The 18,150-nt window shown below is 53.8% G+C and overlaps 1 protein-coding gene across 2 annotated transcripts in view; it reads right to left on the bottom strand.

Moving 5' to 3' along the window:
* Nucleotides 1–15,443, bottom strand: part of LOC147086575 (SHC-transforming protein 1-like) — a 172,731-nt gene extending 157,288 nt beyond the window's left edge. The window contains exon 1 of one of the 2 annotated variants that reach the window (XM_085978714.1): nucleotides 15,329–15,443. In XM_085978714.1, coding sequence (XP_085834840.1) covers nucleotides 15,329–15,343 — 15 coding nt within the window. In that variant the 5' untranslated portion in view covers nucleotides 15,344–15,443. Of the gene's footprint in view, nucleotides 1–5,119; nucleotides 5,365–15,328 lie in introns of those variants that run through there. The other variant, XM_085978717.1, reaches the window with a different exon arrangement.
* Between the last annotated feature and the right edge of the window lie 2,707 nt (nucleotides 15,444–18,150).

The raw sequence follows: 18,150 nt of genomic DNA, 5'->3' as shown, positions 1-18,150 counted from the left end.
GCGACTAAGTGTTTATGCCACTGGTCGGTGCCTCTCTAAATTAAGAACAGACACTTGCGGACCTCGAACCTGCAATACGGTGCCAGCGCACAAACACACGTGCGCTGTGGGGGTCACACTTAGTGGCACAGGTGGGATAAAGTAGTGAGGAGTTAAGAACATAAGAAATAAGAGCAGGAGTCGGCCATTCGGCCCCTCGATCCTGCTCCGCCATTCAATGAGATCATGGCTGATCTTCTGCCTCAACTCCATTCACCAGCCCTATCGCCATATCCCTTGATGCCCTCACTAGTCAGAAATCTATCGACTTCCGTTTTGAATATACCCAATGACTGAGCCTCCACAGCCCTCTGGGGTAGAGAATTCCAAAGATTCACCACCCTCTGTGTGAAGAAATTCCTCCTCATCTCAGTCCTGAATGACCGACCCTTTATCCTGAGGCTGTGGCCCCCTGGTTCTAGACTCCCCAGCCAAGGGAAACATTCTCCCAGCATCCACCCTATCAAGCCCTGTAATAATTTTGTATGCTTCAATGACATCCCCTCATTCTTCTGAATTCAAGAGAATACAGGCCTAGTTTACTCAATCTCTTCCCATACGACAGTCTCGCCATCCCAGGAATCAATCTCGTGAACCTTCGTTGCACTCGCTCTATGGCAAGTATATCCTTCCTTAGGTAAGGAGACCAAAATTGTACACAGTACTCCAGGTGCGGTCTCACCAGGGCCCTATATAATTGGAGTAAGACTTCTTTACTCCTGTAGGAACGTTAAAGTTACCCCAGTCTGCCCACATTAGCAAGCAAAACCGTCTGCCCTTTTTTTAATAAACCACAGGGAGCTAGTGTATAACCACAATCTTAGCAAGTCCAGGGACAAGTTAAGGCGAACCATTCCTGGGCATCGCATATGCCGGGGGGAGGGAGGGAGGCAAGTTTGCAGAGGGAACTGACCTGTGCTTGTTGCGACCGAGCAGTTCCGGCTAGGTCAAAGCAGCACGGCTCCCAACAAATGGGCCTCGCACAACCAGTGGCCACAGCTTCATTTTGCTAAGGCTGGTGGGCAGGGAGACTGTAGGGACCAGCATGGCGCTAATGCAACATTAAAGCAGCTGTATGAGAAATGGAGACGAAGGAACGATCTTGCGTTTCTATCTCGCCTTTCACGATCTCAGGACGTCCCAAAGTGCTTCACAGCCAATGAAGTACTTTTCAGAAGTGTGGTCACCGTTGTAATGTAGGAAACGTGGCAGCCAATTTTGCGCACAGCAAGCTCCCACAAACAGCAATGTGATAATGATCAGATCATCTGTATTTAGTGATGTTGATTGAGGGATAAATATTGGCCCCAGGACACTGGGGAGAACTCCCCCCTGCTCTTCTTCCAATAGTGGCCGTGGGATCTTTTACGTCCACCCGAGAGGGCAGGCGGGGCCTCGGTTTAACGTCTCATCCGAAAGACGGGCACCTCCGACAGTGCGGCGCTCCCTCAGTACTGCCCCTCCGACAGTGCGGCGCTCCCTCAGTACTGACCCTCCGACAGTGCGGCGCTCCCTCAGTACTGCCCCTCCGACAGTGCGGCGCTCCCTCAGTACTGCCCCTCCGACAGTGCGGCGCTCCCTCAGTACCGCCCCTCCGACAGTCCAGTGCTCCCTCAGTACTGCCCCTCCGACAGTGCGGCGCTCCCTCAGTACCGCCCCTCCGACAGTCCAGCGCTCCCTCAGTACTGCCCCTCCGACAGTGCGGCGCTCCCTCAGTACCGCCCCTCCGACAGTGCGGCGCTCCCTCAGCACCGCCCCTCCGACAGTGCGGCGCTCCCTCAGTACCGCCCCTCCGACAGTGCGGCGCTCCCTCAGTACCGCCCCTCCGACAGTGCGGCGCTCCCTCAGTACCGCCCCTCCGACAGTGCGGCGCTCCCTCAGTACCGCCCCTCCGACAGTGCGGCGCTCCCTCAGTACCGCCCCTCCGACAGTGCGGCGCTCCCTCAGTACCGCCCCTCCGACAGTGCGGCGCTCCCTCAGTACCGCCCCTCCGACAGTGCGGCGCTCCCTCAGTACCGCCCCTCCGACAGTGCGGCGCTCCCTCAGTACCGCCCCTCCGACAGTGCGGCGCTCCCTCAGTACCGCCCCTCCGACAGTGCGGCACTCCCTCAGCACCGCCCCTCCGACAATGCGGCGCTCCCTCTGTGCTGCGCTAGGAGTGTCAGCCTAGATTTTGTTGTCAAGTACAAAATGAGCATCATTTACTAGGGAGGGTGAAAGGGTCGCTGCCTTAGTGAAACTGCACAGGCATTGCCCCCGAGAACAGGTAGTTAACCCACTCTCTTGGTTCTGAATATTGTGCTGTACCGTCAAGCGGAAAAGGAAGATTGATTAGAAAAAGGTTAAAGTAAAAGGCACTTTAATACGAGCCTGTATCAAACAGATACGTGCCTAAGAGAGCAGAAACAGCTTTCTTTCTGCGGGATAATTGGTTCTTGCAGCGAGAACACCGAGTACCAGATATTTATAGATAGTCTTATGATGTGGGGTTTAGCAGCCATGACATACTTTGAAGTTTATTCAAGAAATAGTCTGTTTTTTCGCAAGTAGACAGCATTTCAAAAAGTTCAAGTGGACAGAGCGATAAATTTGCTCTTTAGTCCCACTTGATTCCTTGCAGCTTCTTCGCACAGAATCTCGAGCCTAATTTCCCGAGTCCTCCTATATCAAAAACCACCTGCGTCACAAGGCTACGACCCCCAACCTGCTCCCAGGCCTCCTCCAAAGCCTCAGGTGTCAGCCGTGGCTCAGTGGGTGTCACTCTCACCCGAGTCAGTAGATCGTGGGTTCGATCCCCACTCCAGAGACTTGAGCCCATAATCCAGGCCGACACTCCCAGTGCAGTAGTACTGAGGGAGCGCCGCACTGTCGGTGGGGCGGTACTGAGGGAGCGCCGCACTGTCGGAGGGGCGGTACTGAGGGAGCGCCGCACTGTCGGAGGGGCGGTACTGAGGGAGCGCTGCACTGTCGGAGGGGCAGCACTGAGGGAGCGCCGCACTGTCGGAGCAGCAGTACTGAGGGAGTGCCGCACTGTCGGAGGGGTGGTACCGAGGGAGCGCTGCACTGTCGGAGGGGCGGTACTGAGGGAGTGCCGCACTGTCGGAGGGGTGGTACCGAGGGAGCGCTGCACTGTCGGAGGGGCGGTACTGAGGGAGCGCCGCACTGTCGGAGGGGCGGTACTGAGGGAGCGCCGCACTGTCGGAGGGGCGGTACTGAGGGAGCGCCGCACTGTCGGAGGGGCGGTACTGAGGGAGCGCCGCACTGTCGGAGGGGCGGTACTGAGGGAGCGCCGCACTGTCGGAGGGGCGGTACTGAGGGAGCGCCGCACTGTCGGAGGGGCGGTACTGAGGGAGCGCCGCACTGTCGGAGGGGCGGTACTGAGGGAGCGCCGCACTGTCGGAGGGGCGGTACGGAGGGAGCGCCGCACTGTCGGAGGGGCGGTACTGAGGGAGCGCCGCACTGTCGGAGGGGCGGTACGGAGGGAGCGCCGCACTGTCGGAGGGGCGGTACTGAGGGAGCGCCGCACTGTCGGAGGGGCAGTACTGAGGGAGCGCCGCACTGTCGGAGGGGCGGTACTGAGGGAGCGCCGCACTGTCGGAGGGGCAGTACTGAGGGAGCGCCGCACTGTCGGAGGGGCGGTACTGAGGGAGCGCCGCACTGTCGGAGGGGCGGTACTGAGGGAGCGCCGCACTGTCGGAGGGGCGGTACTGAGGGAGCGCCGCACTGTCGGAGGGGCAGTACTGAGGGAGCGCCGCACTGTCGGAGCGGCAGTACTGAGGGAGCGCCGCACTGTCGGAGGGGCGGTACTGAGGGAGCGCCGCACTGTCGGAGGGGCGGTCTTTAGGATGAGACACTAAACCCAGGCACTGTCGGCCCTCTCAAGTGTGCGCAAGACAATTCTCACGCCACAGTTTGAAGATGTCAGTAACCCACAGTCTAGAATTCAGCCTAGAACCAGGGGTCACAGTCTCAGGATAAGGGGTCGGCCATTTAGGACTGAGATGAGGAGGAATTTCTTCACTCAGAGGGCGGTGAATCTTTGGAATTCTCTGCCCCAGAGGGCTGTGGAGGCTCAGTCGTTGAATATATTCAAGGCTGAGATCGAGAGATTTTTGGACTCTAGGGGAATCGAGGAATATGGAGATCGGGCGGGAAGGTGGAGTTGAGGTCGAAGATCAGCCATGATTCTCGCTAGACCCTTGGAACTTCAGTATTTCCAGGAAGGTTTTTGCACCTTCTTCCGTGAAGACAGACACATGGTATTTTTTTAAAATTTCTCCACCAATTCCTTATTCCCCATTATAATTTCTCCTGTCTCAGCCTGTAAGGGACCCACATTTACTTTCCCCAATCTTTTCCTTTTTACATACCTATAGAAGCTATTACAGGATTATTGAATGGCTGAAGGTGCCAAATGGCCTACGCCTGCTCCGAATGTTTATATGTCAAGAGCAGGGGAGTTCTCCAGGGTCCAGCACTCCCCCCTCCCCCACCAGCACCAAAAACGACAAATTAACCGGACCTTGCTGCGTGCAACCCGGCTGCCGCATTTGCCTACAAAACAACACTTCAAAGCCGATTGGCCGCAGAGCGCTTTGGGAAGTCCCGAGCACGTGAAAGGCGCGACGCAAACGCCCGTTCTTTCGATTGCTTTCAACTAGCTCCGGTCAGGCACACAACAGGAGTCAGAGTGGCCCTTCCCGTCCCCTCTCTGCGAGGTAGCCGCCACTCGGCACCCCCCCGGCAGCGGCGCGGCTGAAACCGCAAGGCATGATTCCCGCGCGGTGCGTCGGAGGCACCCGCCGACCGGCAGCCACTTCACGGCAGGGAGGCAGTTTAATTCTCGCGCGGTGGGGGGGGAAAAAGCCAGAAGAAAATTCCGAACTGAACGCCGCACCAGCCCAGGCTCCACATGAAGCTCTGACAAATACTGTGTTAAGTCTGGCACTTTTAACAGTTCACTCCCCCATAAAAGTGGAGTGTGCTTTGCTTATCATTTATTTAGAAGACTTAGACACACATCGACTGTATCTATAGGAGCGATGAGACGCTTCTTAACCAGTGTGGGAGCACAACTTACCAGGTTAGAGCAACAGACTGCAGGAGTGGACACCGAGACTTACACGAGCCATATGGTGTCAGATACCAGCGAGATGTCAGGTTTTTAAAAAATATATTTAGTGCAGCCCTTGTTACGTACGCAAGCCCCAACTACCACAGCTCTAACTCGGAGATCAGTACAAGCCAGGACAGAGCAAAGCAGCACAAATGCATACTTGTGAGGTGATTCACTTCCCTGCTGTTCTGGCCCCAGCTCCCAGGAACTTTTGGAAGGAATTCGCATGGCAGAGAAAAGCGCTTGGGGCTCCATTTCAAGTGGCCTGATTTTCAAGCCTCCTCTTTTGCAGGCTCCCTGCTTTCGCAGCCGAGGCGGTCGGCAGGTAATCTGGCCTCTCGCCTTTAAACGCCTCACTTGAACCGGCCGCAGATGCGGGACTCGCACTTTCTGACTTCCCACCCCCTACGAGGGAAATGACCTGCTCTGCGAACTCACTGCGGTGGGAACCATATGCTTGGAACCTGTTCTTCTTAGGCAGTCCCTCGGAACCGAGGATGACTTGCTTCCACACTAAAAATGGGTTCTCAGGTGACTGATGAGTCCAATGTGGGACCGACAGTCTCTGTCGCTGTTGGGGTTGTCCATGAGGGTCCTGACGTTCCAGGTCCCGAACTTCATTTTAAAGGGTGGAAGATGCCTGTGCGTGAATTCTTTTAACGTGGGGTGGCCGTTGCACCCCAGCTACCACACGGGCTTGACAGAGCAAGGTCTTGGTCCAATAGCAAGGGCATCCAAGACGACTGGAGACCAGGCTCTGCTACATCGGCCTAGCACACACACAAACATACTCCTACTGTCCTCCTCCCTCCTTCCCACAGGTCCCCTCTGCCTGGGTTTCATAGGCTATAACCCTGTAGTAACAAAGGCATTAAACATTAAAAGATGCATCAAATGTTAAACTCAACCAGGTGACGGTAGCATAGCGGTTATGTCAGCAACAACGTCAGTGTTCTCGCTCAGGCCAACATCCCCAGCATCGAAGCTTTGACCACGCTCGATCAGCTCCGATGGACGGGCCACATCGTCCGCATGCCCGATACGAGACTCCCAAAACAAGCGCTCTATTTGGAGCTCCGGCACGGCAAGAGAGCCCCAGGTGGGCAGAGGAAACGCTTCAAGGACACCCTCAAAGCCTCCTTGAAAAAGTGCAACATCCCCACCGACACCTGGGGAATCCCTGGCCCAAGACTGCACAAAGTGGAGGAGGAGCATCCGGGAAGGCGCCGAACACCTCGAGTATTTATCCAATACCCTTTTGAAGGCTACTATAGAATCTGTCTCCACCGCCCTATCAGGCAGCACATTCCAGTATTGTAACATGGAGCGGCAGAGCACCAACGTGGCAAATTACGTTACCACCCCAATATCGTAAAAGTCCTGCTCTTTCAGCCGAGCGCAAAAATTCAGTTGCAATCCCCGTCAAATCTGGGCGCTGGCTTCCTCAGTACAGATCAGCGTTGTGAATCTTTGGAATTCTCTGCCCCAGAGGGCTGTGGAGGCTCCGTCGTTGAGTATATTCAAGGCTGAGATCGAGAGATTTTTGGACTCTCGGGGAATCGAGGGATCTGGGGATTGGGCGGGAAAGTGGAGTTAAGGTCGATGATCAGCCATGATCTTACATAAGAACATAAGAAATAGGAGCAGGAGTCGGCCATTCGGCCCCTCGAGCCTGCTCCGCCATTTAATGAGATCGTGGCTGATCTTCTACCTCAGCTCCACTTTCCCGCCCGATCCCCATATCCCTTAATATCAAAAAATCTATCGATCTCAGCCTTGAATATACTCAACGACTGAGCCTCCACAGCCCTCTGGGGTAGAGAATTCCAAAGATTCACCGCCCTCTGAGTGAAGAAATTCCTCCTCATCTCAGTCCTGAATGGCCGACCCCTTATCCTGAGACTGTGACCCCTGGTTCTAGACTCCCCAGCCAGGGGAAACATCCTCCCTGCATCTACTCTGTCAAGCCCTGTAAGAATCTTGTATGTTTCAATGAGATCACCTCTCATTCTTCTAAACTCTAGAGAATATAGGCCTAGTCTACTCAATCTCTCATCATAGGACAATCCCCCCCATCCCAGGAACCAGTCTAGTGAACCTTCGTTGCACTCCCTCTATGGCAAGTATATCTTTCCTTAGGTAAGGAGACCAAAACTGTCCACAATACTCCAGGTGTGGTCTCACCAGGGCCCTATATAATTGCAGTACTCTATAAGTCTTACTCTTATACTCAAATCCTCTTGTAATAAAGGCCAACATACCATTTGCTTTCCTAATTGCTTGCTGTACCTGCATGATCTTATTGAATGGTGGAGCAGGCTCGAGGGGGCCGAATAGCCTTCTCCTGGCTCCTATTTCTTATGTTCTCATCATGGGCTCCACCCGTTCATTCTGTCCCTGCAGCAACTCTGCATCTCATCCTCCCTGGGCAACACCACGGCAGGTCAGAAACAGTACGCCAGGTTGAAGCACTGGCCCGAGGCTCCACGTCAGCAGAGAACGCAGGTTCAGTGTTCCCAAACTGGAAGGAGGCTCGGGTTCCCTCGCGAGCTCCGTCTCGCAGGGCAACACAATGGCAGATAAAGCCGCAAACAACAGCAGCAACTTGCATTTATATAGCGCCTTTAACATCGTAAACCATCTCGAGGTGCTTCACAGAAGTGTAATGAAACAAACTTTGACCTCCGAGCCACATCAGGAGATATTATGACAGGCGACCAAAATCTGGGTCGAAGGGGTGGGTTTTAATGAGCGTCGTAAAGGAAAAGTGAGAGGCGGAGAGGTTTAGGGAGGGAATTCCAGAGCTCGGGGCCCAGGCGGCTGAAGGCACGGCCGCCAATGGTGGAGCGATGGAAATCGGGGGATGCTCAAGAGGCCGGAATTGGAGGAGCGCAGAGGTCTCGGAGGGTTGTAGGGCTGGAGGAGGTTACAGAGATAGGGAGGGGAGGGCGAGGAGGCCAGAATTGGAGGAGCGCAGAGATCTCGGAGGGTTGTAGGGCTGGAGGAGGTTACAGAGATAGGGAGGGGCGAGGAGGCCAGAATTGGAGGAGCGCAGAGATCTCGGAGGGTTGTAGGGCTGGAGGAGGTTACAGAGATAGGGAGGGGCAAGGAGGCTACAGAGATAGGGAGGGGCGAGGAGGCCAGAATTGGAGGAGCGCAGAGATCTCGGAGGGTTAGAGGAGGTCACAGAGATAGGGAGGGGCGAGGACACGGAGGGATTTGAAAACAAGGATGAGAATTTTGAAATCGAGGTGTCACCGGACCGGGAGCCAATGTAGGTCAGCGAGCACAGGGGGTGATGGGTGATCAGGACTCGGTGTGAGTTAGGACACGGGGCAGTGAGCACAGGGGGTGATGGGTGAACGGGACTGGGTGCGAGTTAGGACACGGGGCAGCGAGCACAGGGGGTGATGGGTGAACGGGACTGGGTGTGAGTTAGGACACGGGGCAGTGAGCACAGGGGGTGATGGGTGAACGGGACTGGGTGTGAGTTAGGACACGGGGCAGTGAGCACAGGGGGTGATGGGTGAACGGGACTGGGTGTGAGTTAGGGCACGGGGCAGCGAGCACAGGGGGTGATGGGTGAACGGGACTGGGTGTGAGTTAGGACACGGGGCAGTGAGCACAGGGGGTGATGGGTGAACGGGACTGGGTGCGAGTTAGGACACGGGGCAGCGAGCACAGGGGGCGATGGGTGAACGGGACTCGGTGCGAGTTAGGACACGGGGCAGTGAGCACAGGGGGTGATGGGTGAACGGGACTGGGTGTGAGTTAGGACACGGGGCAGTGAGCACAGGGGGTGATGGGTGAACGGGACTGGGTGCGAGTTAGGACACGGGGCAGTGAGCACAGGGGGTGATGGGTGAACGGGACTCGGTGCGAGTTAGGACACGGGGCAGTGAGCACAGGGGGTGATGGGTGAACGGGACTGGGTGTGAGTTAGGACACGGAGCAGCAGAGTTTGGGATGAGCTCCATTTTATGGAGGGTGGAAGATGAGAAGCCGGCCAAGTTGGAGTCTGGAGGTGACAAAGGCACGGAATAACTCAGCAGCTCAGACACCGTCGGGTGCAGAAACAGGAACGGACATTCCAGGTCTTAGACCCGAGCTCAGTACGGAAAGATATTACAGACAAACAGCATTTAATAAGGAACAGAACAAGGGAAAGAGGGAAAAAAACTCAAGTAGGACTTCCAGTTCGATAGCGACTTTCACGGCCAAAGCGCATCACAGCCAATGAAGTACTTTTTTTGACGTGTAGTCACTGTTGTAATGTAGGAAACGCGGCAGCCAATTTGCACACAGCAAGCTCCCACAAACAGCAATGAAATAATCTGTTTCAGTGATGTTGGTTGAGGGATAAATATTGGTCTAGGAGAACTCCCTGCTCTTCTTCCAATAGTGGCTGTGGGATCTTTTGCAGCCACCTGAGGGAGCAGACGGGGCCTCGGTTTAATGTCTCAACCAAAAGACGGCACCACCGACACTGCGGTACTCCCTCAGTACTGCCCCTCCGACAGTGCGGCGCTCCCTCAGTACTGCCCCTCCGACAGTGCGGCGCTCCTTCAGTACTGCCCCTCCGACAGTGCGGCGCTCCCTCAGTACTGCCCCTCCGACAGTGCGGCGCTCCCTCAGTACTGCCCCTCCGACAGTGCGGCGCTCCCTCAGTACTGCCCCTCCGACAGTGCGGCGCTCCTTCAGTACTGCCCCTCCGACAGTGCGGCGCTCCCTCAGTACTGCCCCTCCGACAGTGCGGCGCTCCCTCAGTACTGCCCCTCCGACAGTGCGGCCCTCCCTCAGTACCGCCCCTCCGACACTCCCTCAGTACTGCCCCTCCGACAGTGCGGCGCTCCCTCAGTACTGCCCCTCCGACAGTGCGGCGCTCCCTCAGTACTGCCCCTCCGACAGTGCGGCGCTCCCTCAGTACCGCCCCTCCGACAGTGCGGCGCTCCCTCAGTACCACCCCTCCGACAGTGCAGCGCTCCCTCAGTACTGCCCCTCCGACAGTGCGGCGCTCCCTCAGTACTGCCCCTCCGACACTCCCTCAGTACTGCCCCTCCGACAGTGCAGCGCTCCCTCAGTACTGCCCCTCCGACAGTGCGGCGCTCCCTCAGTACTGCCCCTCCGACACTCCCTCAGTACTGCCCCTCCGACAGTGCGGCGCTCCCTCAGTACGGCCCCTCCGACAGTGCGGCACTCCCTCAGTACTGCCCCTCCAACATTGCGGTGCTCCCTCAGTCCTGCACTGGGAGTGTCGGCCTGGATTATGGGCTCAAGTCTCTGGAGTGGGACTCGAACCCACGACCGCCTGACTCAGAGGCGAGAGAGAGAGAGTGCTGCCCACTGAGCCACGGCCAACACCGACAAGAGTGCACGACTCGGAAGAAGCTTAAAGTCTCGTGATGTTACCGTTGCTGCAAATTTCAGCGCCGTGCTCGCTGGATCTGGGAAAAATGGGCGGAACAGGAACATGAAGGAACAAGCAGCCAGTATATGGGGGTCAGCAACTGGGGTAGTACTCGCAGACAGCTGGGGCACAGCGCTGTGAGCTCGAATGCATAATAGACACGGCCCCTGTAACTGTGGCAGCCAGGTCTAGTCTGGCATGGTCTCATCAACAGCTGCTCACTGTTTTGAAATTGTCATTTCCCTGTAAAAGACTGCAGACTGAACGAAGGGGAGGCTGACACTGCACGATGAGCCAACAATGAATACCCATTTGCCTTTAATTACAAGACGACGCCACATTTCCAGATGTTTTTCCAAATGATTACGTGTCAGCTTAGCTCAGTGGCTGCACTCCCAGCCGAGTCGGAAGGTTGTAGGTCCAAGTCCGAGCCGGCTTCTCGAGCCCCTAATCTTCAGTGCAGCGCTGAGGGCGTGCTGCACTGTCGGAGGTGCCGTCTTTTGGATGAGACGTTAAACCGAGGCCCGGTCTGCCTTGCTTTATGATCCTGTGGTCACTATTGGAAGAAAAGCAGAGGGTCCCATCCCGTGTGCTGGTCAACATTTATCCCCTAACCAACACCAACAAAAACAAACCATTTAGCTTGTCGCTGTTTGCAGTGAGCAAATTGGTGGCCGCGGAACAACAGTGACTGCAGGACTTTGTGATGTCCCCGAGATGTGAAAAATGCTGTATAAATTCTTTAACTTGAACCTTGATCATCGCTGGTGAAGGTCTGAAGTGACCCTAAGCAACCAGTCCCTCGGCCCTTAACAACCTCTCTGGAAAAGAGAAGGCTGAGGGGTGACCTGATCGAGGTCTTTAAAATTATGAAGGGGGTTCGATAGGGTCGACGTAGAGAAGATGTTTCCACTTGTGGGGGAGACCAGAACTAGGGGCCATCAATATAAGAGAGTCGCTAATAAATCCAATCGGGAATTCAGGAGAAACTTCTTTACCCAGAGAGTGGTGAGAATGTGGAACTCGCTACCACAGGGAGTGGTTGAGGTGAACAGTATGGATGTATTTAAGGGGAAGCTGGATAAGCATGAGGGAGAAAGGAATAGAAGGATAGGGTGATGGGGTGAGATGAAGAGGGGTGGGAGGAGGCTGGTGTGGAGCATAAACACCGGCACGGAGCGGTTGGACCCAATGGCCTGTTTCTGTGCTGTACGTTCTATGTACAGGAAACTTTCTGGCATCCGGCACTGACGGGACCGAGCTGGTGCCGTTAGATCAAAACTGCCGTATAAACCAGCGGCAATGTTAAAACATACGGAGCTTTTCAGCTCCGTGTGAATCAACAAACCCTGTTGCTTAGCAACAGCTTCAAAACAGTCGGCTGCAGCTGCAAGCGTCTCTAGCTGAAGCTGTTGCTATAGCTACAGACCTTGCAGAGCCTGACTGGGGGAAAAAAAAGCAACGAGAAGTAAAAAAAACTTATAGAAAACGGCTCCTGAATTTTGCCGGTAGATAAGAGCTTTCCGGACTTTTAACCTCCGGTTAAACGAAAGTTTCCTGTAATTCTATGTAAATGAACGTGTATTTTCTGAAGCCTGTAGTTTAGTTTTAAATGGACGCCAGGCACCTCCCGTTTGAGTGCCAGTTTCGGTCCCATTACACACCTCGAGATCTAGACCAACGTTTAGCGGGAGGAAAATTGCAGCTAATCCAGGATGGGAGGTCGGGTCAGCAGTCTGGCGGCAGAGGCAGGTTCAAGAGAGGTGGTCAAGAGAAAGACTCGCATTTCTACGGCGCCTTTCACAACCACCGGACGTCCCAAAGCGCTTTACAGCCAAAGTACTTTTTGAAGTGTGGTCACTGTTGCAATGTAGGAAACATGGCAGCCAATTTGCGCACAGCAAGTTCCCACAAACAGCAATGTGATAATGACTCAGATCATCTGTTTTTAGTGATGTTGATTGAGGGATAATTATTGGCCCCAGGACACTGGGGAGAACTCCCCCCCTGCTCTTCTTCCAATAGTGGCCGTGGGATCTTTTACGTCCAACCGAGACAGCAGACGGGGCCTCGGTTTAAGGTCTCATCCGACAGATGGCACCTCCGACAGAGGCAGAGCTGAAACATAGAACATAGAAAAATAGGAGCCGGCCGTTCGGCCCTTCGAGCCTGCTCCGCCATTCAATATGATCATGTCTGATCCTCTATCTCAATACCATATCCCCGCTCCCCCCCCCCATACCTTTTGTGTCTAGAAATCTATCCATCTCCTTCTCAAATATATTCAGTGACTTGGCCTCCACAGCCTTCTGTGGTAGAGAATTCCACAGGTTCACCACCCTCTGAGTGAAGAAATTTCTCCTCATCTCAGTCCTAAATGTCCTACCCCGTATCCTGAGACTGTGACCCCTCGTTCTAGACCCCCCCAGCCAGGGGAAACATCCTCCCTCCATCCAGTCTGTCTAGCCCTGTCAGAATTTTATACCTTTCAATGAGATCCCCTCTCATTCTTCTAAACTCTAGTGAATACAGGCCTAGTCGACCCAATCTCTCCTCATACGACAGTCCTGCCATCCCAGGAATCTGGTCTGGTGAACCTCAGATACTGGAGGATGAGGAGTTTACAGGGTTATGGACAAAAATCAGGGGGTGTGGGACGCAGCAGGGCTGCTTTATCAAAGAGCTGGCACGGGCATGACGGGCCGAATGGCCTCCTTCTGTGCTGTGACTTACTCCGAAACACTCAGCTCTCCTCCAACACAGCAACCCACCTACCCAACAAGGAAGAGCAAATGGAGCCAACCGACAGAACCACCAATAGACAGCCCTGCAACACATGCCACGACCCAGAGGCCAAGAAAGCAACTGCTTCAACCCATGAACCAGCACTGCTCCCAGCACAGATAGCCATTGCCACGAAACGGGATTATATAGAAACATAGAAGATAGGAGCAGGAGTAGGCCATTCGGCCCCTCGAGCCCGCTCCGCCATTCAATGAGATCATGGCTGATCATCCAAATTCAGTACCCTGTCCCTGCCTTCTCCCCATATCCCTTGATCCCTTTAGCCTTAAGATAGAAAAAAATGTCAATGGCCTGTACGGGGATCGAACCGGCGACCTTGTCGTTATTAGGCCCACGCTCTAACCAACTGAACTAACCGGCCTTCAATTAATGAAGGTGATTGGGCAGAAGCATGGCAGATGCAATATAACGTGGATAAATGCGAGGTTATCCACTTTGGTGTCAAAAACAGGAAGGCAGATTATTATCTGAACGGCAATAGATTGGGAGAAGGGTGGCATAGTGGTTAGCACTGTTGCCTCACAGTGCCAGGGACCCGGGTTCAAATCGGGCCTCGGGTGACTGACTGTGTGGAGTTTGCACATTCTCCCCGTGTCTGCGTGGGTTTCCTCCGGGTGCTCCGGTTTCCTCCCACAGTCCAAAGATGTGCGGGTTAGGTTGATTTGGCTATGATAAATTGACCCTTAGTGTTAGGGGATTAAATACGTGGGGTTATGGGGATAGGGTGGGATATGTGTCGGTGCAGGCTCAATGGGCCAAAATGGCCTCTATCTGCACTGTGGGGATTCTGTGTGTGTGAAGGGGAAATGCAACGAGACCTGGGTGTCCTTGTGCACCAGTCGCTGAAGGTAAGCATGCACGTGCAGCAAATGGTATGTTGGCCTTCGTAGCGAGAGGGTTCAAGTACAGGAGCAAGGATGTCTTGCTGCAATTGTACAGGGCCTTGGTGAGACCACATCTTGAGTATTGTGTGCAGTTTTGGTCGCGTTATCTGAGGAAGGATGTTGTTGTCATGGAGTGAGTGCAGCGAAGATTCACCAGGCTGATACCTGGGATGGCAGGAATGACGTATGAGGAGAGATTGGGTCGATTGGGCTTATACTCGCTGTATTTTAGAAGAATGAGAGGGGATCTCATTGAAACTTATAAAGTTCTAACAGGACTGGACAGACTAGATGCAGGACTGATGTTCCCGATGGCCGGGGAGTCCAGAACCAGGGGTCACAGTCTAAGGATAAGGGGTAAGCCATTTAGGACTGAGATGAGGAGGAATTTCTTCACCCAGAGAGTGGTGAACCTGTGGAATTCTCTACCACAGAAGGCAGTTGAGGCCAATTCATTAAATATATTCAAGAAAGAGTTGGATATATTTCTTAAGGCTAAAGGGATCAAGGGATATGGGGAGAAAGCAGGGACAGGGTACTGAATTTGGATGATCAGCCATGATCTCATTGAATGGCGGAGCGGGCTCGAGGGGCCGAATGGCCTACTCCTGCTCCTAGTTTCTATGTTAGTGTATTCCTGTAGGCTGCCACTGCTGGGTAATTATAGTGAAATTAGGAACAAGATCTTTGGTGGCATTTGAACTCGGCTCCAGAGCATTAGTCCAATGCGTCTGGATTACTAGTCCAGTAACATAACCACTACGAGACCGTGCCCCTGTTACCAAATGATATCAATGCACTTCTGTAAGCATCACAATGGCTTCAAAATATAAAGCTAAATAAAAAACTGAGAATGCAATTTAAAACACACACACACACACACAAAATGACCACAACTGAGCAAGGATCCATTGCAAGTGGACTTGTTCATATTATACAAGCTTGCAAACTGGGCTGTGCAAAGAGTCGAGCACAAACACACCCTTAAATGTTCGACAACTTTTTTTTTTAAAGGATGCATTTTAAAACCTTTGCCGAAAACTGCAGCTGAAAGGAATTTGCAACCAGCGAACAGACCTGATAATCTCCCATGACCGTTAAGTGCAGCGCACAAGTGCTTCGAGGTACAGCTGTTCAGAGCACAAGTCTCACTTGTGTTGCAGTCCCGACTCCTCTGAAGTAACAGATGCACAAAAACATCATATGGTATCTGATCACGAGACCGGACCACCCGCCCCCACCCCCACCCCAAACGCTCAAGTTCCTTTTCATAAGCTAAACTCCAAAAAAATATTGCATAACAATATGTTGGACTTGAGGCGAGTCAGCATCGCCAGTGGTGACTAGTGCGAGATTGAATTACAGTTCGGTTCCCATAACATTATTCTGGTCTAAATGAGTGCCAGACAAATACTACACACCTCCCTTTCTTTCAGAAGGGGGACCAGACGAGCGCCCTGGACCCGGTCCAGCAATAAAATGCTCGTATTCCAGTGTAAACGTGGAAGGAGTCTCCCAGCAAACAGGGCAAGTGGTTTCAATCAGAGTGCACACAGGCTTCTATTACATGGGCAGGGCTGCCTGCGACTGCAACGCTTTTTTTTCCAGAATCTCTAACCGGCCAGTTGGTAAATTCATTGTTTTTTTTTACAGGAGGGAGCCATGCAGAGCAGGCAAGTATCAGCTTGTGGAGATTTACCTGATCTCGTCAGGACAGGGGTTGGGGAAATTCAAAAACACTTTAAGACTGAAAGAATGACTTGCATTTCTATAGCGCCTTTCACAACCTCAGGATGTCCCAAAGCGCTTCGCAGCCAATGAAGTACTTTTTTTTGAAGTGTGGTCACTGTTGTAATGTAGGAAACGCGGCAGCCAATTTGCGCACAGCAAGCTCCCACAAACAGCAATGTCATAATGACCAGATCATCTGTTTTTAGTGATGTTGATTGAGGGATAAATATTGGCCCCAGGACACCGGGGAGAACTCCCCCTGCTCTTCTTCCAATAGTGGCCGTGGAATCTTTTACATCCACCCGAGAGGGCAGACGGGGCCTCGGTTTAACGTCTCACCCAAAAGACGGCACCTCCGACAGTGCGGCCCTCCGACAGTGCGGCGCTCCCTCAGTACTGCCCCTCCGATAGTGCGGCGCTCCCTCAGTGCCACCCCTCCGACAGTGCGGCGCTCCCTCAGTACTGCCCCTCCGGCAGTGCGGCTCTCCCTCAGTACCGCCCCTCCGACAGTGCGGCTCTCCCTCAGTACCGCCCCTCCGACAGTGCGGCGCTCCCTCAGTACTGCCCCTCCGACAGTGCGGCGCTCCCTCAGTACCGCCCCTCCGACAGTGCGGCGCTCCCTCAGTACCGCCCCTCCGACAGTGCGGCGCTCCCTCAGTACTGGCCCTCCGACAGTGCGGCGCTCCCTCAGTACTGCCCCTCCGGCAGTGCGGCTCTCCCTCAGTACCGCCCCTCCGACAGTGTGGCGCTCCCTCAGTACCGCCCTTCCGACAGTGCGGCTCTCCCTCAGTACCGCCCCTCCGACAGTGCGGCTCTCCCTCAGTACTGCCCCTCCGACAGTGCGGCGCTCCCTCAGTACTGCCCCTCCGACAGTGCGGCGCTCCCTCAGTACTGCCCTGGAGTGTCAGCCCGGACTTTTGTGCTCAAGTCTCTGGAGTGGGAAGCACATCGAAACATAGAAGGTAGGACGGCCCCTCGAGCCTGCTCCGCCATTCAATGCGATCATGGCTGATCATCCAAATTCAGTACCCTGTCCCTGCTTTCTCCCCATATCCCTTGATCCCTTTAGCCTTAAGAAATATATCTAACTCCTTCTTGAATATATTTAATGAATTGGCCTCTACTGCCTTCTGTGGTAGAGAATTCCACAGGTTCACCACTCTCTGGGTGAAGAAATTCCTCCTCATCTCAGTCCTAAATGGCCTACCCCTTATCCTTAGACTGTGACCCCTGGTTCTGGACTCCCCCGCCATCAGGAACATCCTTCCTGCATCTAGTCTGTCCAGTCCTGTCAGAATTTTATAAGTTTCAATGAGATCCCCTCTCATTCTTCTAAACTCCAGCGAGTACAAGCCCAATCGACCCAATCTCTCCTCATACGTCATTCCTGCCATCCCAGGTATCAGCCTGGTGAATCTTCACTGAACTCCTTCCATGGCAAGAACATCCTTCCTCAGATAAGGCGACCAAAACTGCACACAATACTCAAGGTGTGGTCTCACCAAGGCCCTGTACAACTGCAGCAAGACATCCTTGTTCCTGTACTCAAACCCTCTCGCTACGAAGGCCAACATACCATTTGCCTTCTTAACCGCCTGCTGCACCTGCATGCTTACCTTCAGCGACTGGTGCACAAGGACACCCAGGTCTCGTTGCACTTCCCCTTCTCCCAATCTATTGCCATTCAGATAATAATCTGCTTTCCTGTTTTTGCCACCAAAGTGGATAACCTCACATTTATCCACGTTATATTGCATCTGCCATGCTTTTGCCCAATCACCCAACCTGTCCAAATCATCCTGGAGTTTCTCGGCATCCTCCTCACGCACACACGCCCACCCAGCTTTGTGTCGTCTGCAAATTTGGAGATATTACATCTAGTTCCCTTGTCTAGATCATTTAATATATATTGTGAATAGCTGGGGTCCAAGGACCGATCCCTGCGGTACCCAACTAGTCACTGCCTGCCACTCGGAAAAAGACCCGTTTATTCCAACTCTTTGCTTTCTGTCTGCCAACCAATTCTCTATCCAAGTGAATACCTTGCCCCCAATCCCATGTGCCTTAACTTTACACGCTAATCTCTTATGCGGGACCTTATCGAAAGCCTTCTGAAAGTCCAAATACACCACATCCACTGGTTCTCCCTTATCTATTTTACCAGTTAC

This window comes from Somniosus microcephalus, unplaced genomic scaffold (assembly GCF_052327205.1).
Source record: "Somniosus microcephalus isolate GS21.2 unplaced genomic scaffold, FLI_Smic_1.0 unresolved_chr7, whole genome shotgun sequence".
NCBI lineage: Eukaryota > Metazoa > Chordata > Chondrichthyes > Squaliformes > Somniosidae > Somniosus > Somniosus microcephalus.
Note: the sequence above shows the minus strand (reverse complement) of the source record. Positions and strands in the feature narration are given on the sequence as shown.